Source organism: Sebastes umbrosus, chromosome 21 (genome assembly GCF_015220745.1).
Source record: "Sebastes umbrosus isolate fSebUmb1 chromosome 21, fSebUmb1.pri, whole genome shotgun sequence".
Lineage (NCBI taxonomy): Eukaryota > Metazoa > Chordata > Actinopteri > Perciformes > Sebastidae > Sebastes > Sebastes umbrosus.
In genome coordinates this window covers 23,315,374-23,340,629 of record NC_051289.1, presented here as the reverse complement: position 1 = coordinate 23,340,629, position 25,256 = coordinate 23,315,374, and the positions used below count along the sequence as shown (strand labels likewise).

The window sequence follows — 25,256 nt, the reverse complement described above, 5'->3', positions numbered from 1 at the left end:
TAAAACTCAAACAAATATGATGTTATGTGGTCTGAACCTCTGTGAGGAAGCAGGGAAGTTGACTTCCTTAAGCTGTGTTCACACTACGAGCGACACAGCAACAGGCTACAAGTCATGTTCAATGGAAGACGGTGATATGAAGCTATGAACTGACGCCTGACACTGCAAATAAAGTTGGTCTCAACTTTTTTTCAGCGCTCCAATGACGTGGTGAAGCGTTAATCCATCATATGTTTTTTGTTCTGTTCCCAGTGCTATTTAACGACATAACTACGTCAACGAGTGTTTCAGCAACACTTCCAACAGCGAATTGGTGACGATGTAGCTGGCCGCGCTGGCCGCGCTGGCCGCGCTGGCCGCGCTGGCCGCGCTGGCCTTTTTGTTGCTTTTGTCGCTCGTCGTGTGAACGCTGATATATCTGCTGTTAAGTAGGGGGGAGTTACCTTGAATGTAAAACGTTACAGTTGTAACAGGCACATTTTCTCTTGCTATGTAAATGCCATCATGACCTCATCACGGCATGTGACCAGTGCAGTACTAAACATCCCTGAGAAATATCAACAGGATCCGGCCACTCTGCAGGGAATGGCAGCGGGGGAAAAAAGTAAAAATTAACATCCAGAGGTATTTTTCGGATATAAAATTGTGTTTGAAATGATCCACATGGTTGCCTGCATTGATCTGTTCTTCGTCAGTTAGCATAGTTTTCACGTCATGCATGCTAGTTCTGGTCTGTAAGGAATGCTAAAGCATGGGCGCGACTGGTGGTTAGTGCCCGGGGATGTGCTAGAAAAAGCATCAGAGAAAGTCATCAGACAGGGTCTCTCTGTACGCACAGGCTGCCCTAAAAAGCATGCGCCGTATTGGCCAATACTCAGATGTCTTTCAATTTTAATCTTAATTAGGGTTGTAGTATTTTTACAACGTCCATCAATAAAATGTGTTAACTATGTAGGTGTAATCAATGGACTTGCCAACAAGGAAGGACACAAATGCACCAATTGGTTTTATTAGTGTCATTTTGTTTCATACATTTTCTGATCACAACTGTGGTATGAAATCGACGTAAAAACAGTTGACTGAAATCTTTTTGATGATTTACCATGAAAAGTATTTGTTTAATGCTGTTTTTTAGCCATGTTACAACCGTACAGTAGTTCACGCTGTTACAACTAAGACTCGGACAGCGTCCACTTTCAGTTTAATTCCTTACAACTTTTTTTCTCTATTGAAAAACTTTAAGTGGTTTATGATAGCAGACATGTGTAGGCTGAAACGTTTACATATCTAGGTCAGAATAAAAAAATAAAAAAATGAAGAGTGAAAAGTGAAAACTGTTACAATTAGAGTAACTCTCCCATACATGTTTGTGTCTACCTGTTCACGCACTTGTGAAGGCAAGTATATGCTGCTTGTCTACATGTATGCACTGCTAAAACTCTGTTTATAGGTGTACTTAATGCAACAAAGCTGCCAAATGTCTGTGAAACTTTGCCGATTTTAGACTCTTTTTAGGGTTGCTCAAGCACACCTACATTTAATCTCAGCACCCCAAAAAAATAATTATCAAACCCTCTGAGACCTGCGGGATTGCCGGCGTTCCTAGCCGACATTACTGTCTTTAAGATGCGGGAAGGGAAGATATCGGTATCATATGAAACTAGAAAACCTAAGGAATTCATGTCATATTAACACGTTAACTTGTCGGGGAAGGAGCTTTGAATTTAGGCAAAATTTTGTGGAAGGAAAACTGGCATGGCAATTTTCCTTTTCCTTTTCAAAAAAAAGGAGTCCCTTGACGTCTGATCTCAAGACATTAAGACATTTCCACCACAACTTGATGCAGAAAAGGCAGAAATTGGTGCATAAAAATTCACCAGAATGCAGGAAATTAAATGTTTGCCATTCAACATTTCCTGGGTGAGGATCCCCCATGCAGACCCCTGGCTTGATGTGTCCCCCCCAATGTTGAAATGAAACCTATGCCTTTGACTGGACATGTCTTTGTCATCCTAGAATCGCTCCTGTCGTCAACCATCCTGTTATTCGCAAATACGAGTCTCTACAGTCTTGACATTGTCGTCATGGTCAAACCACATTATAATATTGTATGTCGTTCCCTTTTTGAAAATGTAGTGTGTAGTTGTCTAAAGATACCATTGGTGGCAGCAAAAATGGTATGTTGCCTGGTGTATAAAAGGTGCAGTGCTGTAGGCTACTCAGGTACCAATCATCAAAGTCAAACTTAATGCTTAACCAATTTTAAGTAGAGTGGTTGTAATATAATTATTACCATTATCTGAACAACTCAAGTGACCGGCCAGCTCATCACAAAAGAAGCCCATTGTCATTTTCTTTTTGCTCTCTCTGACAGAGCCGTGCAGTCACAGTCCATTATACAATTAAGTCCTTTATTAATTAACACTGCGATGGGTATAGCACCCATTCATCACAGCCTATTGTCCTGGCAAGGGAGGAGGAGGGCAATAGAGGCAGCATTTGAGCAGAGACACAAGCAGGTGAACAGAGTAAAGTGTTGCTCATCTATCTTGCAAAAGAGCCCCGCCTGCTTAATAGGGCCTTTTTTGTTTTGTTTCTACCTCGCTTAACTTGTCACGTGCTAATAAGAAAGGTGTGCTGGATGTGCGTGAGCGTGTGTCAGAAGAAAACAGGAGAAGCAGGAGTGAGATGCAGGGGAGAGAGAGAGAGAGCCAGAGAGTGCAAATGAATCACAATTACATCTATTCACACATAACTCAGAGTTCTCCGCACATCACTGCCTAAAACAATTAACACCGCTGGAAACTTCTCTCCACACTTGGCCCAATTTGGCGACATAAAGGTCATTGGAAATGAATTTAAAAGGGCTAAAAGAAATCAGCCATGGGTGTAATTGCAAAAGTGGGTGCACGCGTGATAAGTATTGTAACACAAATTTCTGTTGGCGGTGTTTCTCCTCGCAACATTTTCTGACAAAGGGGACGAATATTAAATACCCCTAAGCCTAAAAACAAATTTAATTCAGGTACAATGAGGGGCTGTTCTGTTACACAACACTAAAGGGCATGACGTGCATGGCTGGCAGTGGCAGGGTTTAAGTGTTTGTGAACTAACATTACATGGTCTTCACTGGGCAATCCAACACATTTGGACTCAGCGCTGACAAACTGGGACTGTTCCCCTTTGGGGATTTTCTAATGAGTAGGCTCATTTGGCTCATTAGCAGAACAAAGTCTGTTTCTATGAGGGCATCTGAGGCCAGATCTATGTACATCACTGCAAATGCATTATCAATGAAGAGTAGATCTCACTGTGAGCAACCAAAATCAGACTAATACTCAGGTCTGGCTTGACACTAGATGTTTCTGTGGGCGATTTAGGAAGCGATTACATCTAATCAGAAATTCACTTTTTATTTTCTATGTTCTTTTTAAGTGTACTTGGCAACTGGGGATGTTTGCAAAGGCGTTTCGGCGGAACCACGGTATAGACGCACATCACGAAGCAGATGCCTCTCATTTCAAGCTAATGGCGGATAAAAAGCGCTTTGCTATGTCCAACTGCACATACACACTTCAAGGCATTATGTGTTCTGGAAACAGACGCTGAATCCCCTCCGGGAGAGTGACTGTGTCGCCATAAGTGGCCTTTAACTACCTTGTTTATCGGCATAGCACAATGCTGCGGTGCACCCTCCCGTTCTCTGCACTGACAGCAAGCATAATTATGGGAACAGCTGCTGAAAAGTGCTAAACGAAAACAGGTGGCGCCGACGAGACACGCTTGGAAATCGTTAACCAGGCTGGCATTGTCTTCAACCGCGCTTGGCAGCATTAACTTTAATTACGACGGAGCATGTTTCTGAACTCTGCACTTTTGATCAGAGAACCTTTCTATAGGAGCCAGGGTAATAATGCAGGAAGGATTCATCGGCGTTCTTGAGCGAGACGGTGACAGTGATAAACAAGAAGAGGGGAGAGGAAAAAAGGTGAGGAAAAGTGTCCCTGGGAGTGAGAGCAAAGTATGGATTTGATGAAGCTTTCAGTGGACAATTTGGATAAAGTGTCCCTACAAGACGATGCTTTTTGGAGATGGGGAAGAACTTTTTGGTGCCATGGTAACACATTGGAGCCCTTACCTACTGGATCACCATGGCCTGTCATTTCAGAGACATTTTAAGTCATAAAGTGGAAGAGAAAGTGACCTCTAAGATGCATCCGCTGCTGCCAAACTGTTCTGAAGAGCTCCGTAAATTCATAGATGCTCTCGCTGATTGCAGGTTGCAAAACCACAGCTCTACACTACCCCCCTTCCAAAGGCCTTTAGAGCAATTCCTGTAATTTGACTTCACCTGAGTTCCAGCTGTATTTTTAGAAAAGATTTACAGAGTACGGGTCAGCTATTTCTAGACATTTGTAATAGCAGAGCAATTTGCTGATTGCACTCAATTATATTCTAGCAGCTGCTCTGTTTTAAAGTCATATCATATAGAGTACGCCTGGGAATCCATTATCGAAGATGTGTGAATATCTGCAAAAGGGTTACAGCACCTTAAATTATCAGCCCTACCAGTAAGATGTGACTCATCTCCTCGAGTTGTTTGCCAAGTTTTTGCTAAGGTAAAAAATGTCTGCTGTTATATAAATAAACTCCTTAAAAAGACAGATAAGAAAGAGTCTGTCTTCAGCATCTTTATTAGGAAAAAGTTGCAACACATTACATCATCCTTACTGTGAAAGAGCATTACGCTAAAGGACATCTAATTATATTAATACCAAAGATGTCATTTTTTGGCATGGCTGTAGATGCTGCAGAGCTCGAGATAGCGCTGTTTATCAGCACTTCAGAGGAAGAATAATAAAAAGGTTTATCATCATCTGAACGCTGCGCTCTTAAAGCATTCCCAAGGTTAATGATTCGGCTTTGTGTTTGTAAGTGAAAGGAGTGAAAGGAGATGTGAGACAAGACACGGATGAATGTTAAAAGGATAATCTCAATGTTCTGAACACATTATTTCTATCTAGTATCTTACATTAGTTATATATTTTTCATACAAAGCAAATTGATCTTAGATCAGCAGTGTATTTTGTACAACTTTTTTTGTTTATTGCTGCAAACGCACCAAATCACCAAGACAAATTTGTTGTTGGCAATAAAACTGTTTTCTAATGCTGTTGTTCTACAGTTGTATGCCTCCACTAACCGGTCAAGTCCCAGGTTACATCCATGTCTGTCCAAAATGTCATCACTTCATCATTTCATCCTTTTAGACATTTGTGTGAAATTGTCAGAATTAGCATACAAATTCTTGACTTATGGCCAAAAACGAGTTTTGTGAGGTCACAGTGTACTTTGACAACCAAAATCAAATCAGTCCATCCTTGAAGTGGACGTTTGTGCCAAATTTGAAGAAATTCACTCAAGCCATTCCTGAGGTATCGCTTTTTTACAACAATGGGAAGGATGTAAGGTCACAGTGACCTTGACCTTTGACCACCAAATTCTAATCAGATCATCCTAAAATCCAAGTGGATGTTTGTGCCAAATTTGAAGAAATTCACTCAAGCCATTCCTGAGGTAGCACGAGAATGGGAAGGATGTGAGGTCACAGTGACCTTGACCTTTGACCACTAAAACCTAATCAGTTCATTGTTGAGTCCAAGTGGATGTTTGCGCCAAATTTGAAAGAATTTGCTCAAGGCGTTTCTGAGATATTGATTTTGCAAGAACGGGGTGAATGTAAGGTCACAGTGATCTTGACCTTTGACTACCCAAATCTAATCTGTTGATCTTTGAGTCCGAGTGGAAGTTTGTGCCGAATTAAAAGAAATCTCTAAAGGAATCCTGAGTTATTGCGTTCACGAAAATAGTATGGATGGACGGACGCACAGACAACCTGAAAACATAATCCCTCCGGCCATGACTGTCGCCGGTGCAGAGGCATACATAAAACAGCTTATAGATGCATCCATTGCCAGATATTCTTGATAGCATCACATATTGGAGCCTTTGTTCCCGGCGGAGATGTTGTTTTTCCATTCACAACGTTTTAACTAAACCGTCCTAGACTGGAGGAATGACAAAGTTAAATCCCATGTTGAGGAGTAAATGAAAGAAAGAGGAGGGGGTGAACTTGGCTCTAACTCAACAGATCTGTGTATCATTTAGTTGCCTCCAAAGACAGAGGGTTGTGTTTTGTTTGCCTTGTATCAATTCATTTCCCCCTCTACCGACTCGGTAAATGGATCTCGGCAGCGAGGAAATCAATACAGCTTCATAAGTCTGCTCTTGTCTTCCAACTTTAATACAGGGGGAGTCGTGAATGGAAACCTCACTGTACGGCGGGCGCCACAACAAAAGCCGGCTGTGTAATTCTGTTAGAGCAATGCTTAAGAAAGAGGAAGAGAGATAGCATCTGCCGTGAATAATTGCGCAAAGCAATGCAAACGCTGACGATGATTGCCTCGACTTGGAAGAGAAAAACAATGGGGAGCTTGTTTGGATCCATTTCAGGGAAGCAGTGCTTTTATTTCTACTGTATATAATGATTTCAGAGACTTATATAAATAGCAGCTAAAGCAACTGTACTACAAATGGAGTCCTCCTGAATACCTCAATTACAGTCCAGTGGTAAAAAAAAAACATGGCAGGGAGGATTTTAAACCAGGCCACCAGGGTTGGCACTTATGAAACAGGCCATTAGTCTGCTATAATTGTGAGCAATACTGTCACGCATTTGTCTACTGCGTTTCCCCGGCATTCGCACGAGCCATAAATCCGGCGGTCACATCAATCAGAGGCCGGAATTAATTGTGCAATTAAGATTCTCATTGCTTGGCAGATATAGCTACTAATGGATCAGTGACAAGTGTGATATGATCGTAAAGAGGGGATTTTAATGTACTGTTTAATTGCTCTTATGTGGTCCTCGGTGTTACAACAGCAGCTTCACAAGCCCATTTGTTCTCCACGGTCCATAGTCCTATTGGAAGTTAAAAAAAACTGCTCATCTAGGGTCACTGAATGATGTAAGGGCAAGCCTGACAACGTTATTATGGCTCTTGAGCATATGTGACTAATCGAGCCCATATTGTGTTTTACATTAGCATTTGTGCTGTTGGTTAAAACATGTTTAGGGGATGACTGAGTGTATGCATAGACAAGGAGTTGAGATCACTGCAGTCATGCTGACATAGCAGGCTAATTCACTTACACTGTAGCGAGGGGTTCGGAATGAATTCAAATGATTTGTCACCGACAGGCCTGCACCATACTTCCTACAACTCATCGTTTATGTAATAAACTGGTAGTCGCAGATCACATTCCTCTACCTTTGTTTTGCTCTAAATGACACCAGCACAGGTGTAGTGATGTGGAGTTCTGTCACTAGCGTAGGCAGGCAGGGTGTGGATGGACATCTTTAAGAGGAGGCAGGAACGGTTCCTCGCTTTTTCTCGACTGTTGCCGTTGCTTGTTGCGCGGTGAAGCGTGACATTTGACTTGGTTATTACAGGGGGAGAAAAAAAAAAGCCGAGCCGTAAAAACAATCTCCCACTCCACAAAGCTGGCCAATGTGGACTGAAGGCTCGGCGTCGCTCGCAGCTGTAAGCACAAACAGTGCTGCACGCTGGGAGATAAATGCCAACAATAAATAACATCCACCGGCTACGCGTGGGAAGTGTGTGGTGTATATGTGAGTGTTTAAATGTGCTTAAAAGTAGCCTTGCCTTGCCTCCATGTGGGAATTGCAGTGGTGTGTGTGTGTGTGTGTGTGTGTTTGTGTGTGTGTCTGGGGTTTGTTTTGTAATACAGCTTTACTGTTGAGGCTTGCTGTGGTCAGTGTGATTGCATCTGAGGTGATGAATAATGTGAAGGGAGAGGGGAGAACATGGTGGTTGGTGTCAGGCTAAGCTGGGGACACATCAAAGAACAAAAGGGGATGAAGGCCAGCAGTTGTGTCGCCTCATGTCGCCTTCGTCTTGGCCAAAAAGTTGCACTCGAACGCACCGCAAAGACTAGAGCCGACAGCCGACTACCACGTACGTTCTGTGCCTGTGTGAGATGTAATAACTCTCCCTACCAGCAGGTCGCGGTAGTCTGTGTTCGTCATTCAAAAAGGGAAACCGGAAGACCCAGGACGGCGGATATACAAGCCGTGTTATGATACGTACATGAAACATAGCGGCGTTTGCCGACCATTTTCACACCACTCTCACTCACCACTTAGCTTCATTCCAGACGGCCGTGTTGTTGTGAAAATATCCATGTATTGGAATGATCAGATGAGATGACTTTACTCGTTGGCTTGCTTTCCTCACGTCCGTTTCTCTTCCCGTGCACTGATTCGTTTAAGCTGAACCGCCAATCAGAGTGACTTCTCTCACCGGCGGGCGCCGCCACCGATTCAACATGCTGAAACGGGTGAAAAACCTCCGACACGGGAAGACTAAAGCCGACGGTTCGGGACACACCGAAAAAACTAGGCCGACAGGCGCTCACCGACGGCCCCAATCTGTCTGACGGCCGACCGTTGGCTTGATGCGTAAGGGCCTTTAAGTGAGAGCTGAGGCAGGATCAAACACCATTTGCTTTGATTATTCCCCCCACCGAACTCCAATCCATCCATATTTCCACTGATAATTACTTTCAGCGTAGACAAATTCCCCTTTTCTTTCAACCCTCGTCTCATTTCCCCATTCCTTAGTCTCTTTATGTCAGATGAACTCTTTCACCTTTAATAAGAATCATTAGAAAGGTGTGAAGACAAGCACTCTGAGATTATTCATAAAGGTATCTGAAGATCACAAAGCACTGAGTCACTCATATTCATGCATATTCACCAAGGTATGTCTGACACAAGCCTTTCTACCTCCTCATAACAGCCCCCCCTCTTATGATACAAGTGATGAATTAACCTCCAAACCCGTAGGGGGCGGCAATCCTTTCCACTTTCTCTCCTTTAGTCTGTTAAAATCCTGCCTAATGATCACTGATCCAAACTCCCCGAGCTGTCAAGTGAAGGAATAACATAAAGCATAAAGTGACTTTGTTCACGCCGCCATTGAACGGCGCCTCCTACTGTGTCTTCGGGAGTTGGAGCTGAGCTTTTAGAGAGAACTCTAGTCTGAATGTCTCTGAATGTCATCTCTCCCCCTCTCCTATTTCAATGAATGTTATAACCTGAAGGTCAAAAGGGGTCGTCCTGTAGAACCAAACTTGTACAACACGACGGAACCAAAGATGAGGAATATTCTAAATGACTGTATTATCATGCATGGTAAAGGTTTAAGAGGGAAGAAAGAGGTATGAAAGGGCAGGCTTATTAGTGATGAGTCCAGTGTTTGGTAAAGGTTAAAGCTGCCTTACTTCTCTGATAAAACATACTGTATCTGTCTGAAAATGTCTATTGATATCCTTGGAGTAGAAGGAGGAGAGGGAGCCAGACAGACACCAGCCCACTCTGCTCTATTGCCATTTAACCTTTTCTCTTCGCAGCCAGTACATATTTATTGAAAGCTATCGAGAGCTACTGCTATTGCTACTGAAAGCGTGTCAAAATACACCCCGACCGTGGTAATTAAAGACGATACGCAAACATGCTGGGAGGGTAAATTAATTCCTCTGGGGGCGCGTGCAGCAGCGCGCCTGGCATACAATGAAACATCTAAACAAAAGGAGACGTGGAGGGATTTTCGACGCTGACATTAAACATCAGCAGGCAAATGTCAACTAGACAAAAAAAAAAATGGCTTCTTTTCTATTTTCATCTATACGGCTGGATCTCCTTCCACTGTGTGTGTGTGTGTGTGTGTGTGTCTGTGTGTCTGTGTGTGTCTGTGTGTGTGTGTGTGTGTCTGTGTGTGTGTGTGTGTAAGACTATACGTTGACAGATGCCTGCAGTTCTCTGGCCTGTCACTCACGCTACAATTTAAAACATCATCGCGTTGTCATTGAGGGAATTACATGAATGACAGCACATAAGCGATTGTCTGTACATGTGTGTTTATGTGTGCATTGGAGTGTGTAGTATATATGCACGCGCACACACACACGCACCAATTCAGAGTGTGTGTGACAGAGGAGGCAATTACCAACCATGCTTTTCCTCCATGCTTTATTTGCAATAACTGTCACCGGCAGAGCCTTGGCCTGCTTATCTGATTTTTTATGAACATACTTGTAGGGATTATTGAGATTTGTGAAAGCACTGCCGGGAAATGTGAAAGTGTGGGAGAGGACGAGAAAAAAAAAAAAACGGCACAGTAAGGGAGAGAGAGTGGCAAAATGCTAATCTGCCGTGGAAAGTGATGAAATATTAAGTAGCAGTCTCTCACAGTATGTAGGAGTTGGTCAAAAGAGAGAAAGAAGACAGAAACAGAGTGAGATTATTAGACAGTGTTTCTGTGATGGGGCTTTTCTCTGATCGCGTCATGAAGCCTCCTGAGGAGCTGAGAGAGCTCTCACGCCACTCATGAGTCGACAGCCATTGGGAAGCAGTGCATTTTTTAACCCTTCTTGTAGCATCATTCAACTGCTGTCGTGGCTGCTGACAAGAGGTAACAATCATTTTGGTGAATCCCTCCAGTTAGCGGTTAAAGAGCCTGTTGAGTAACCTGAAGGTCAGAGGTCAGCAGCAGCCAATAAGAGCATGTATACACTAGGGCTGTCAATTGATTAAAATATTTAATCATGATTAATAGCGTGATTGTCCATAGTTAATCGCGATTAACCGCAAATTAATCTCACATTTTTATCTTTTCAAAATGTACCTTAAAGGGAGATTTATGGAAAAACACAAAACAATGACAAATATTATCCAATATATGCAGCCCAACAGGCAACAACAGCTGTCAGTGTGTCAGTGTGCTGACTTCACTATGACTTGCCCCAAAACTGCATGTGATTATCATAAAGTGGGCATGTCTGTAAAGGGGAGACTCGTGGGTACCCATAGAACCCATTTTCATTCACATATCTGGAGGTCAGAGGTCAAGGGACCCCTTTGCGGGACTCCCCAGCCTGCCGTGTGTCGCTCACACCCTCCAGCTGGCTGTTATCGAGGTTTTTTTTGGCACAGAGAAGTACTCGTATTGGTACTCGGTATTGGCGAGTACCCAAATGTAAGTACTTGTACTTGTACTCGGTCTGAAAAAAGTGGTATCGATGCATCTCTAGAAATTAGTGACATCAAAACGAATTTGCGTTAATGCGTTATTATCACGTTAGCTTTGACCTCGCCCTATTTCTTTAACACTCCTCATAGCATCATTCAGCTACTGTTGGTGAATCCCTCCAGTTAGCGGTTAAAGAGCCTGTCGAGTAACCTGAAGGTCAGAGGTCTGATGCCAGCAGCAGCCAATAAGATCATGTATAGCCACACCAAGTTGCCTCCACATTTTTCATTTTCATTCATTCTTCATTTTTCATTTCAAGATGCAAGCTTCTGAAATGTAAATCGTGTGACTCCCTTTAATACAAGTAGGAATGAAATATGAGCCCATTTGCCACTTTATGAATGTTCAAATGAAAGAAGCTGCAGAGCGATTAAAGCGTAGCTAAGCCCGGGGGGTGGTGCTTTTCTAACTGGAGAAAACAGCACATTAGCAGAGCAAAATGTGTCTCAGAGGGCCATCACTCTACAGGTTGAACAGCTCCTATGGCGGGGTTAACAGCCCGGGTGCCCGGCTGAGTATTATGGGTAGGAGTGAGGTTGGCATCGGGGGCCCCCGGACTGCCAAGGTGCTGTGACGCCCGAGCCTGCTGTCAGAGCGACTGAGCGCAGGCTGGACGAGGGCAGTAGCCTCGCCATCTGTTGCACGACAGCCAAAGTCACCCTGTATGTAGGCTGTGTGTCTGAGCGCGAGACTGTGGTTGTGTGTGTGTGTGTGTATGTCAGTGTCCCTGTTCATGTGTGTGTGTGGATATGTCCAAAGCTATTTGTGTCTGCTCATACACATCACTTGAGGGTGTCTATGTATGTGTGTGTACTGTGTGTGTGTGTCTGCATATGCTCAAAGCTGTGATTGTGCCTGCTCATGCACATGACCTGCCCTTGTTTGAATGTGTTTAACCATAAGTCTGTGTGTGTTTCTTCTAGTGCACATCTGCACAAAAAGTGTGTGTGTGTGTGTGTGTGTGTGTGTGTGCCATAGCTGTGTCTTTTTGTACACATCCCATGTAGTTAACTATGTGTGTGTGGGAGTGTGTATGGGGTTGGTCATGTGCATGTCTACCCTAATACTTAGGGAACAATGTGTGTTCAAGTCATTCTGTTTAAGCCACCATTGCAGCTTTGAAATCATCACTTGTAATTCATAATCATATTGATTTTTAGGTGGTATAAATCCTTCAGGGTGGAGTAGCTATCAACTTTTTTTAACGAACACGTCGTTGGTAGAATTACACAACGGACACGAGAATGTAAAGATTGCAGTCCAGAGAGCACAATGGAAAGACAGACAAGCAGAGAAGTTAATGGGTTGAAGGAGCAGTTAAAGGCACATCAGTGCAGCCACCATGACAAATCCATATCCCAGCTGTAACCCATTTAGTGCTCTTTACCATCTTCCTAGAGCGAGTTCACTGAGTTCAGCTGCTGGACCAAATTGACTATGGGGATTTAATTCCCTGTAAACAATAATTATTGTAATATACACCAAAAACAATTACCATCTAAATCAGTCTCCTATTCTTATGTTGTTGTTGTTGTTTTTTTTAATTTTGAATAAAGTAATAACAGTTTTCCTCAATTCTACTTTATGTTTTTAAGTGAGAATAATAAGGAACCATTCTCCTCCAGTATCAGTTGTGGGCAACACTTTATAATAACCAACAGTTATACATGGTTATATAATCAAACTTAGTTGATAAACAAGTCAAACAAACAATGACATGATAATTAATAATGTTAACTCCTTATTAGTAATGCTATAATGTCTGTTATTTTATCATTAGTTTGAGTAATATGCAAGATTTAGTTTATAAACTATATTGTATCATAGCTGAGACGATAACAGTTACATTCTGATTACATTAGTAAAGTATTTATAACAGTTTAACATTAACATGTTATATACTATATCAATATTCATTAATGATAACCATATGATTTGTAAAACATCTATAAACATTAGATAGATTATTAAAAATTGAATTAAATTATAAACCTTTGATAAAGCTATCTATCTAAATCCCATTTATAGATGCTTTACAAAGTATTTATTAACCATTTAACAAGGTATTTTAATCATCAGTTGCAACTTTATAACAACCATTCAAATAATGTGTATAGATGATTAACAAATCTATTATTAATAAAGTGTTAGAAATATCTGTCTATGTAATGTTTATAGATGTTTTATGAACAATTTCTTAGGGGTTTATAAATCATTTCATAATCATTAACAAATAATTCTAAAAAAATATATAATAATGCTAAAAATAATATATATTATAGCATTACTAATAATTACTTAACATTATTAATTATAATTTCATGGTTTTGTTAACAGTTAAATAACTATTAAGACAATTTATATTAACTATCAATATACCATTTATAAATGAATGTTATTATAAAGTGTTGCGCACTTGTTAAGAAGTGTAGGAATTCCAACTTGTTGCAATGAGCTGTTAATGTGAGTAATGAATATAGTATATTATGCAGTGAGGTGCTGGCTGGCTACTGACCACTTCTCGGGGCAGCAGGGAGTCCTCAGGGCGATTCACCAACAGGTTCACAGTCCCACCCATGGGCGTGGCTCGGAGCAGGGCCACCACCTCTTCCTGGCTCTTACCATTCAGGTCCACTCCGTTAACCTGCACACACACACACACACACAGAGCACATCAGATAAGCACATACAAACAGGCCAAAATAGATGTACACACACAGACTCGGCGGCCAGACTAAAATCAAAGAGCTCTCCCGCTTTAAAGAGGGGGAGTCTACGGCCTCCATATAACCTTTATGCAGATTACCCACTGAGCCAGTTGGAGCTGCTATTAAACATGGCTTATTTCCCCCTAAAGTGAGTGCTAGCTGATTTTCATGTCAGTCTGATTGAAGTCTAATCAAAATATTGTTCCATCTAGCCACTTTTCCTCAGCAATTCAGAGCTGGAGCTGAACCGCTATAGCCGTGGGAAACGCAGTGTGTTTGACTCGTTTCAACAAAAGCTCCGTAAGATTTAATTTCAGAACAAAACCATATCAGCAAAAGAGTAATTAGTCTCTGAAATAATAATACAATCTCACAGAGCACACTGCGAACATTACATAATGGTTAGAGGCTGCTAGAAAGTGGCGCCCAACCTCCAGCAGCCGGTCCCCGGCTTTCAATCGGCCATCTTGGATGGCGGCCCCTCGGGGAAGGATGTTTTTCACATAAATGGGAGCGCTGCCTGCGATGGGGACGTCTCTGGATGTGATGCTGAACCCGAGACCCTCTGGACCTAGGGGATAATGGAAAACAAACGAATGTGGTTAAAAAATATAATGTGATATTTTACTGATTAGTTTTTTCTCGTGCCTAATTGCCATAAAGAGAGTTCAGAGGTTTCCTACACAACATCAATCCTTGAGATATCAGCGTCCTGCTCAAGGGCACTTCATTAGGTACATTTTGCCAGCAGGGGTGCGTGAACCCAGGCAGTAAAACTGAAAGATTGCCAGCCTGCGTGCTCTCGCGCCGCGCTGTCACAGAAACAGTGATATTACTGATTTACAGCCTTGTGGAGGCTTTATCGTTCTGAAGAGGGAGAAGTAAGTAATGTGCATGTGTTTATGTTTGGTAAAGACTTTCAGCACGTCTATATGAGTTCATAAATGTCAACAACAAGAGATTTGTTTCTCCAGGTAAACATGGTGACATTCATTTTCTTGCTTTCATTTCAAAAAGCCCCGCACAACCAATATGTACAATATGATTACAATGTTTTCTCCCTATATTTGCATTTTAGAGGAAATATTTTGTACTTCATTATAGTTATTTGTAATAAAAGTCAGAAAGGATCCTAAAAAAGCCATGCCAAACTATCCTATTGCTTTTACAGTGACTCTTGGCCGGACTTTTGAAACCATCTCTGAACGATCCTTTTCATTACACGCCACTGTAACATGAGAAACCACAACGCAGGGATCAAATTAGGGTTTTCCACCATGTTCTGAACCTCCTATAGTTAATGCAAACAGACTTACTTCCATCCTTGCCATCAGGGTGTGTCTCGCGCACCGTTTTTTAAGGAAGTCAAAACATGTCCCCGACTCTAAATATAGTGTCAATGCTATGAACCAAAATTGAGTGTTTATGATAAGTGCATGTGGACTTGAAAGCCACGCTCTGGAGTTACGGTCGGATTAAAGAGCGGTTAGGGACCAGAATAAGCAGAGCAAAGTGAATGATTATGGATTGCGAATGTATCAAATCTTGTTCACTAGCCTCTTAAAATGCAGTGCGCTACACCTAAATAGCAAAAAATTCTGTTTTCTAAATCATCCATGTGCCGTGCGCCAGATGTTTTAACCAAAAAACCCTTAAGACGTTTTGGTACAACGGCAGGTCAGGAGGTTGCGTTCAAATCATGTCTGGGTCAGTAAAACCTTATACTATATATAGATGGTAGGTCTGTCAATTGATTCAAATATTGAATTGCCATTAATTGCATTATTGTCCATAGTTAATTGTGATAATTGCAAATGAATCGCACATTTTTTCAACTGTTCAAAATGAACCTTAAAGGGAGATTTGACAGGTATTTAATACTCTTATCAACATGGTAATGGGCAAATATGCTGCTTTATGCAAATGTATGTATATGTTTATTATTGGAAATCAATTAACAACACAAAACAATGACAAATATTGTCCAGAAACCCTCACAGGTACTGCATTTAGTATAAAAAATATGCTGAAATCATAACATGGCAAACTGCAGCCCAACAGGCAACAACAGCTGTCAGTGTGTCAGTGTGCTGATATGACTATGACCTGCCCCAAACTGCATGTGATTATCATAAAGTGGGCATGTCTGTAAAGGGGAGATTCGTGGGTACACATAGAACCCATTTTCATTCACATATCTGGAGGTCAGAGGTCAAGGGACCTCTTTAAAAATGGCCATGCCAGTGTTTGCTCGCTAAAATTAAGCTCACATTTGGAGTGTTATTTAGCCTCTTCTGCGACAAGCTAGTATGACATAGTTGGTGCCGATGGATTCCTTAATTTTTTATAGTTTAATATGATGCCAGTATCTTCACTCTAGCTTTAAAATTGAGCCTGCTCCAACCTAAAAATCACAAGTAAAATAATTTGCGATAACAGGTTATTGTGATAACTTTGACAGCCCTAGTTTTAACCAAAAAAACAATTCAGACTTTTTGGTGCAACGGCTGGTCAGGAGGCTGCGTTCAAATCATCTTCTACTATATATAGACAGTTTGCGTAATGTGGAAAGCAGCGCTCATTATATGTTCATTAATAGTTGTTTCTTACTGATGTATCATTGAGCAAAAGCTACAAGGCTTTTTTGAAGTGCAGTGAGTGGTAAGCTGAGGAAACACTTGAGATATCAGCTGTGCAAAGCTCTTTGCTTTAGCTTTTAAGGCTGACCTTTAAGGTCCATCTAATGAATATGAATTGCTGGTCTGGAGGAAGTAGGCAAATACAATAACAGATAAATAAGAGGATCTCAGGCCTGACCTTTGCTGCTGACCAGACCTGAATTTGTCAAATAAATGCAAGAAATGGTTTCAAATGTCAGCTAGGAAATGAGATAAACCAAATAAATTGTGTTTGTCTGGGTTATTCTTTGACAGAATATTTAAAAATTCAATATCCTGCTACATAATGTTATTAAATGAGTCATTAAGAACAGCGTTCAGAGATACATTCCACCATGCATAACCTAGCCGTCGGCGTTTCTAGCAGTCAAGTGGGAGAGTCGCATTATGTGGTTTCAGTGGAGGCTTTTCTGATGGTAACAACAGTGATTAGTATTCATGTCAAAGTAGCTGCTCATTTCACAGAGCTGTCAGCACCTCTGATGGTTCATCATGACCTACTTTCCCCCAGTACGTCTCTCCGGCAGTCTGACGAACTCTCTGTCGTCTCGCTGACAGTGATGGTGTTGATGAACGAGAAACACAAAGAGGGCGAAGCGCGGATGGCAACTTTTCTCGTGGCGTCTGCACACAAACAAACTTGCGGAAAGGTGATGAAGAGGTTGCTTATGAAGTCAAAAAAGTTTGGCTGCCGAGGATAATGACGTGCTGTGATCTCTCCATCAATGCAGCGGGGTAACTAAGCAGACGGAAAAAGAGCTGCCATCGTTTATGTTGAATGTTAAATCTGCAGAGTTTGACTTCATGAACGGCAAACTTTTAATACAAGGTCACATCGCTGCCGTGGCAATCAGTTCCCTACTCAGAAATTAAAGGGACTGTACGTAAGTCTTCACATGTATAAACATGTTTTTTTTTTGCCAATGTGTGAACAGGTTTTAACCTAACCTAAAAAATTAGACCTTTCTGGGTTTCCTCCATCAACCTGTAGACTGCTTTTATTGTGAAGAACCCGGACCCATTTTTCGGGGAAAATCCAACGGATGTCACGTCATGCGCGCTCGCGAGTGCCTTTAATTTCAGCTGCGCGCAAACACGTGCAACCATAGCTAATGTTCGGTTAGAAATGGAGTCCCCTAACGCCAATAAACGACCAGCCCCCACCACAACTCAGACTCCAACACTAACTCCGAAGCACAAAAAAAACCCAAGTTATATCTAGTGAAGCCCGTAAGCAGGAATGTGACCAATGCGGGGGGCAAACTAGTGTTGTGGGAGTGCGTGTGTACGTGGGAAGCGAGTGGTGAAGCATGAGAGAGAGAGCGGCAGCGAATGTGTGAGAAAACGAGCGATTTGTAGGCAAATTGGGAGAAATACGGGAGAATTGTGAACCCGGGAGGAAACCAGGAGAGGGCAATGAAAAACAGGAGTCTCCCGAGAAAATTGGGAGGGTTGGCAAGTATGGTCGGTAGTGCACAGGTGTCACTGTTAACAAGCAATTTCTGATTCTTACAGAGAGTCCCTTTGAACTTTAGAGATAGACTAATAAAAGACAGATTTTATTTCTAACCAAAAAGCTAACAGTGACTTCACAGAGTTCTAAATAAAGTTTTGTTGATCATTACTTCATGATCAGTGATATCCCACTGTACCTCCGTCATACAGTTTCAGATCTGGATGAGCTTAACATTTTAAATCCTTTACATCCCTGTCTTTATCCCCCTCTCCACCGTGACCCCCCCTCCCATTCTAGTGCTTTTCCCCTCATCTGGCCTGAACACAATCTAATGAACAGAATCAAACTCCTGCCCATTCTAAGATCCCGTCATTAACGGTCTCCAATCAGGCAATTAGGAGAATGCAACTCTAATAGGCCCGCGGTAATTAACCACTGACGTCTTTATTTTGGGTAATAGAAGACCAGGATAAAAGTAATTGTATCCTTTCTGGATTAGTTGGAATCCTGGCTCCAATAAGCCAATTAAACAGCAAACATGAGGAGAGGCTGAGGCACATTAGAATGACTTAATGGGGTGCGTATGTCCTTTTCGACTGCACTATTTGATTAAGGCACTCTTGTTAATTCGCCAAGCAAGATCTGCTCCCGCCACTCCAATCCCGGGGCCCACTTAGGGGGCCGAATCACAACAATTACGAGTCAACAACAAAACTGCCGAAGCCTTTCTAAAAGTACATTAGTAGCGATAAAGTCTGATTGTAATCAAATGGAACTGTCAAAATGGATTTCGGGGGGCACACTTTGTCGGGTTTTAGTGCTCAGTTAAATTTCCAATTCAACAACATTTGGACAATAATTCATCTCCATTTAGAGTTCACGAATGGCTCGAAATATACAAGCCCCATTTAAATCACGAGCAATAATCTCAGAAACCATTTCTGTCACTTGGACTAGAGCGCACTTTTGAGAGTTATGGCTGGTGTTGAATTGGACCATGAAGTGGCTAGTGAAAATAAACTAAACTACTGGCATCAGCCTTTGGAGCTGCTGGAGCTCCACCAACAGCTTGGTTTCACTAAAATGAGAGGCTTGTGTGCAGAATGAAAAAGAAAAACTTCACCATATTATAAACAAATAAAAGTATATAACTAGCACCGCAGTCCTATGCTGTAGAAGAACTCTGAAACTCTGCCGGCAGCACTCGGAGACCTTCGCCAAACATATTAGGAGCGGCTTGTGACTGCATTTCCCCCGAGCACGTTGCATTTAGCCTGCGCTGCTGCCCTCGCCTGCCGCACTATTCCCTGAAGCTCGCTGCTACGGCCTCGGTGCCAGCTCTCGACTTAACATCTGCTCCCTCCGACAGCAAAGAGAGAGAGACAAAAAGAGTAGGCGAGTCACCTCAGCGCCAGTTCATTTTACAACCAACTGCTCGTCAATTCATAAAAAGATAGAGAAGTGATGAAAACGAGATGGAGTCTGGCAGTAAACTCACCACAATGGTTGGCTAAGATATACAAGCGCTCCAGTATCAAAGGCCCGTCCAAGTCAACAAACAAAACCGACCACAGCTGGAAGCAGACTGATTGCTGAATCTTAATATTTCGACCACAAGAGCGTGGTGATGTAGCCGGAGGGCATCAAACCACAAACTCTGTTTTCAAGAAGCGGTTGATCTGTGTTTGCTTTTGGCCTGCTCGCGTAAACAAAGCCCAAAGGCAAGGAGAGATTTTAGAATATTTCCTGAAAGATTTAAGGTTGTCTCCCTCCTCAACCTATTGTTTACGCCGGAGAAAATAAATGCATACAGATGATGAGACGGTTTGTCTCAATGAGGATTAAAGAAGGGTGACAGAGTGGAAGATGGGTGATGGAGGCAGGAATAGAAAGAGAGAGAGAGAGAGAGAGAGAGAGACAGGTGTTATGTGCATCTGCTCTCCCCTTGAAGGATGCACTACTTTATGGTTGTCACATCAGCTACTTGATGATTCAAATAGTAAAACTGTATGTTTGTGTCTGAAAGCGAACTTCAGGAGACACTTTCTTTCCTCAGGCTGTGAGACTCCTCAACTCCAACTCATCCTCCACCCTCCACCATAAAAAAATAGTTCTGCTTTTTGTTTTTCTTATGTAGCATAAAGGGACTATAGCTGCATTTCTACGACTGCAACTGCGCAACCCTGTGTTGTACAATATCATTAAATGAACCTTGAAGTGCAAAATAGAATCTGCTCTTTGATGCTGTAATACTATCTGTTACACAGAGCTCTTCTACAGCTCTCTGATGAGAGAGTGGATGTAATTTGTCAACGAGGAGATTGGCAGCAATGCTGGCAGAAGCGGTTCTAATCTGTCCACACATGGATATTCTTTTTTTCCTCGGTTGCAAGCGAAGTCAAACCACTGTCAGTCCCTTCTGGGCCCTATTTTAAGGGGAAATGAGGGCTGGCAGAAAGTTGAATAATAAATACATTCTCAGCCAGTCACATCACTGTGTCTCGTCGCTCTGAAACAGCTGTGCCAATCACAGTGACGCATGATGCCACTAGATCAACAAATTGGCTTCTTCAGGAAGTCATATTGTTTTCTGGATGGTGCAGAGCAGTAGCGTTAGATTTGTAAAAAAAAAAAGTTGGAAAGGAGGCTGTGATGCACGGGATTAACGAGCTCCGGTAATCCGATGTCTCGTTTAAACGGCCAGAATACAGAGTTACAATGGACCGGTCTGATGTGTGTAGAGTGTGTGGGGTGATCATTTGCAAATGATTTAATGAAGGTAAACACAGTGGACTGCACCAGAAACAGACATGGTTCTGAGATGTCCAATTGGACCCAATTTCCACCAAAATACCAACAACTCGCTTTACGCTGCTTCATTTGAATGAGATCTCTGCGCTGGCTGCCAAAATACCACACAAACGTAAAGCAGAGAGAATTTAAAAGGTCAGGAGAACGGTCGGAGCGCTGCATGCGCTGGTCTTGTGAAAATGAAAAGATTTTACATCATGCATTCGTGTGTCTGCTGGTTCTTACCTTTCTTCAGCTGGACGTTGAATTTGCGTCCTTTGTTCTTCAGGTAGGAGCTGTTGGACGGGTTTGTGCTTACCCTGCGCTGCAGGGAGGGGGAGGGGGCTGAAGAGGTCCTGGAGACCAAGGTGTGGGGTAACGTGGCGTACCGTCGGTTCTGCTCCGGGGTGCTTCCTGCCAGGGATCCCTGGTGGCTACAGAGCAAGACAAATATCAAGGTTTCATTTGTTTTTTTTACCAACAGAAATAGACTTTTAGATACTGTGGTTGAAAGGAAAGCAGAAGTTGAGGACATTTCCAGAATGCTGTTTTGATATTTTCTGTATTTTTGTTAATGAACTAGTAGTAGGTCAACATTTCAAAAACAACCCGAACAAGAACAAACTTTTTTTATCATAATATTGTGACGAAACATCATGTTTTTACCTCCACCAGGAGATTATGTATTTGGTTGTGCATGTGAGTGCATCTCTGTGTCTGTCTGTCCACAGCTAATCTCGCATAATGCTGGACTCATCAGCTTAATATTTTTGGTGCTCATTTATGACTGCATTCTCAAGGACCTCTCATGGTTGCAGTGATTGACACTTTTTGAAAACATATTTCATTGGCGACATATTTTATTGACTGTTTGACATCTTTGACTGCTGACTCCTCGCTACTCTTGACCGGTCTGTCGGGGCCACAAGTGATCAACACCTGCTTCAGTTTGGACTCCTCTTGTTTACGCTATGGATTACAAATTGTTCCTTTCTTGATTTGTACGCCTAGGTAAGACAATTGCATGTATGTATGTATGTATGTATAACCATTGCTTAGCAAATGATAAACTGAACCGAGCATTGACTGCAACGAAGCGCGTCTTCTGTTAGCACCCAATGGGCAGCAGAGTCCTGCAGTGCGTTTGGCTAACAGAGCTAACAGCTAACGGAATTAAACACACAGCAGGACTGAAAGTTTCTGTTCATTTTGACCGTAAACTGACAGTTGCTAAGATTAAAATGAGAGTGTATCTGTTGCGTGAGACGTGCGAGTAAAATATGCTTGCGGTCTAGACGGGGTTAATTGTAGGTTGTATTCTTTCAATCAAACATTACAGCAGTGGTCGTTGCAAACACTCCTGATGGAGATCTGCGCTGTACTGAGTGCACTACTCTGGTTAGAACATGTTTTGGACAAGTATCTGGATGCCTTTTGGGTCACTATTGGAAATAATGATGGTAACAGCAGCTTAGGACAACAGACATGTAGGCCTGCCTGCTCCATGGATCGACCGGTTGGTCAAAAAGCCCTTGTCTAGTCAATAATTTATTGGTTGACAAATTGTTCATGGGGTTAGGATTGTTATTTTGTGAAAGCTCTGACATTGTGCCCTGCTGATTGGATTCAATTCTCTCTTCTGTATCTTGTCAATGTAAGATAATAATAATAATAAGTGCTGTTGTAAATTGAGCATATACATACATATAGAAAGAGAGACCAAGTGTGTGCACATCCAGGCAAAGACACTCAGGTGCAAGATAAAAAATACTAAACTGCAGGGCACAAAGGAGGTGTGCACACTGTTAGGCTGCAAATAAATAGATTATTTTTTCTTTTTCTCTTTTCAAGGCAACATTTCGATCCGCAAGAACTTCCTCAGGCAACTGTGAAAGAAAAGATGTTGCCTTGAAAAGAGAAAAAGAGAAATAAAGTATTTATTTGGAGCCTAACAGTGAGCAGACCTTTGTGCCCTGCATATACATTATGGCCATTATCTGTCAAGCTACTATAATGTAATAATGTATGATACACAATAAGGATGTCTCAACATTAAATGATTATCTCTGTGCAGTAATGAATGACTAAATGTAACATACAGAGAATGAATAGAGGATTTATGAATTTATATGATTGACATTAGGTCTGTAAACCCAGAGACAAGGACCTACTTGATAAACACCCACATGTTTAGCTTTCTGGAATTAGGCCAAAGACATTACAGAAATTAATAGTAACCACGGGCGGATAAAATGGGCTTTTAACAAGATGATCAGCGATGCAAACCTGGAGGTCTCAGGTAGAAATTATTATTAAACTGCTCTCTTGCCTTTTATTGAGTAGCTTTTAAACATTGATGGATTCACAGTGAACATATTAAGGAAAAGTCACTGACTGGTGTAATTAAAACACAATTGCATTCACTGGGAGCCTGAGACTGTTTAGCCTTTAGGGATGCACCAATACCGGATCAGATATCGGGCCGATACTGACTCAAATGGCTAGATTGATGAAATTTGGGCCGATCCATTTAATTCAATTTCATGTTTTTCAATATATACATCATATCCTTGAATTTTAATTCCTGTTTACTTTTTGTCCAATCTGTTGCTGCATTAAAATCTCAATTGTAATTCCTGTTAATTTTGAAGATTTTTTTTTATTGATAAATAAGAATTCAATAAATGTATATCTATGTATTTATTTGTTACATTTTGTTTTATAAAGTTAGTAAAACAATATTTAACTCAACCCTGATGTTGCCTTACACATAAAATAATGATCCCAGTCACGTCCACACAGTGAGGCATACAGCTTATTAATTAAACACTGTTATTACATGGCTTTGTTGAATACTCGATTCTGATTGGTCAATCACAGCATTCTACGGTCCGGTATTTCTTTATGACAGACCGTTGCTATGGTTGCAGTTCTGATGTTGGACTCTGGCGGACCATTTTTGTGTCAAATTATTGATTTCTTAAGTAAGTAGCCGTGTAATAACCGGGATAATGTACAGCTAGCAGGTCATTATTATGAAATAAACCGGCACTTGTCGGGGTTTATTTCACAACAATCACCGACTTGCTGTACATTATCAGTTACGTATCGGATCGGTACTCTGTATTGGCCGATACCCAAAGCCCAGGTATCGCTATCCATACCGGGACTGAAAAAGTCAGATCGGTGCATCCCTATTAGCCTTATTACGTTTAATGGTGCCGTGCGTCGCGCTTTCATCTGGCTCTCAAATTCTGTGTAGGTTGTCTTAACATCGACTCAAACAGCAACATGTTTGCTGGATAGGGATACACAAGGCAACTCTTAAAACCTACTCGTGGTTTTGGCCCGGTTGTGGTCCAGATCTGTGCGTTGGCCCCCCCACCGAACTGGACGTGTCCCCCGAGTTTAGAGAGACTTGGCTGAAGCGGACTCTGTTGGGCTGGGGGCTAAGCTCGCTCTGGAGCGACAGCAGCTCGAACTGTCTCCTCATGGCGGCGGGAACCACGTGGAAGAGGATGGCCGTGCCGCGCATGGCCTGCTTGAAGATGTTCTGGGCTCTGGAGGTGGTACAGAGAGAGAGTGAGAGAAAGAGAGAGAGAGAGTGGGTAGGTCATGCAGACAGAAATGAATTAGCTTTAACATGATAAGAGATACAAGTGCAGTAATGTGCTATCATAGCTTGACAGATATAGAAGGATAAGGGTGGTGCTGTATGTTGAGAGGCGATAGGGAGAGTTAAGGTTAGCATGGCTAATCACAGGGCTACTCACCGCGTAGCAGCAGAGGACAGAAAATTACATTATCTATAATTACCAGCATCGCGACAGCAACGAGATAAGAACGGTGAGTCAGTGATGAAACATTATATATTGTGTAGTCTATATTACGCCAGTGAAAGACACTGTATGAGGAGTGTATAAGTCTCTCTACAATAGCAGTCTGTGGGTTTGTGTGTGGGCATGAGTTGACTCAACAATCAGACCAGAGATGATGAATCATGCATCAAGGAAGCTCTCCAGACAATGAGGTTCCAAAGTAAGCAGACACACACTTCACTCTTTACGCACAAAATAAGAAAAAATAGCCAAAACACACACTCAGTCTCATGTGACTTGTGGGGCCAAATAAGCCGAGACAAGAGCTCAACATGATTCCCAGACGCAAGAATTGTTTAGTCTGGTTTGCCGGGTGGCACTTAGCATATAGATAGGTTGGCCAGGAGCGAGCCATGCCGCAGCATAAGGGCCCAAAGACGCGCTGGGTTTTCTGGATACCAACAAGCCCACCTCCTGTTTCCAGACCCCCATTACCACGCCAGTAATACCATGCTGATTCTATCCAAATGACAGCCGCTAAGCTGCTTCTGCCACGATAGACAGCACTTCATTCGAGCGGTGTCACGGAGGCGAGGCGCGCACGCCGTATACCGAGCCACTTCTGCGGGATT

The 25,256-nt window shown here is 42.2% G+C and overlaps 1 protein-coding gene across 3 annotated transcripts in view; it reads right to left on the bottom strand.

Moving 5' to 3' along the window:
* The window catches only part of LOC119480529 (partitioning defective 3 homolog), a 431,832-nt gene that overhangs the window by 198,796 nt on the left and 207,780 nt on the right, over positions 1–25,256 (bottom strand). For all 3 annotated transcript variants that reach the window (XM_037756853.1, XM_037756854.1, XM_037756855.1), the window contains 4 exons: positions 24,142–24,366; positions 21,053–21,240; positions 14,314–14,453; positions 13,690–13,818 (listed from right to left, as the gene is read on the bottom strand). In XM_037756853.1, coding sequence (XP_037612781.1) covers positions 13,690–13,818; positions 14,314–14,453; positions 21,053–21,240; positions 24,142–24,366 — 682 coding nt within the window. The remainder of the gene's footprint in view (positions 1–13,689; positions 13,819–14,313; positions 14,454–21,052; positions 21,241–24,141; positions 24,367–25,256) is intronic.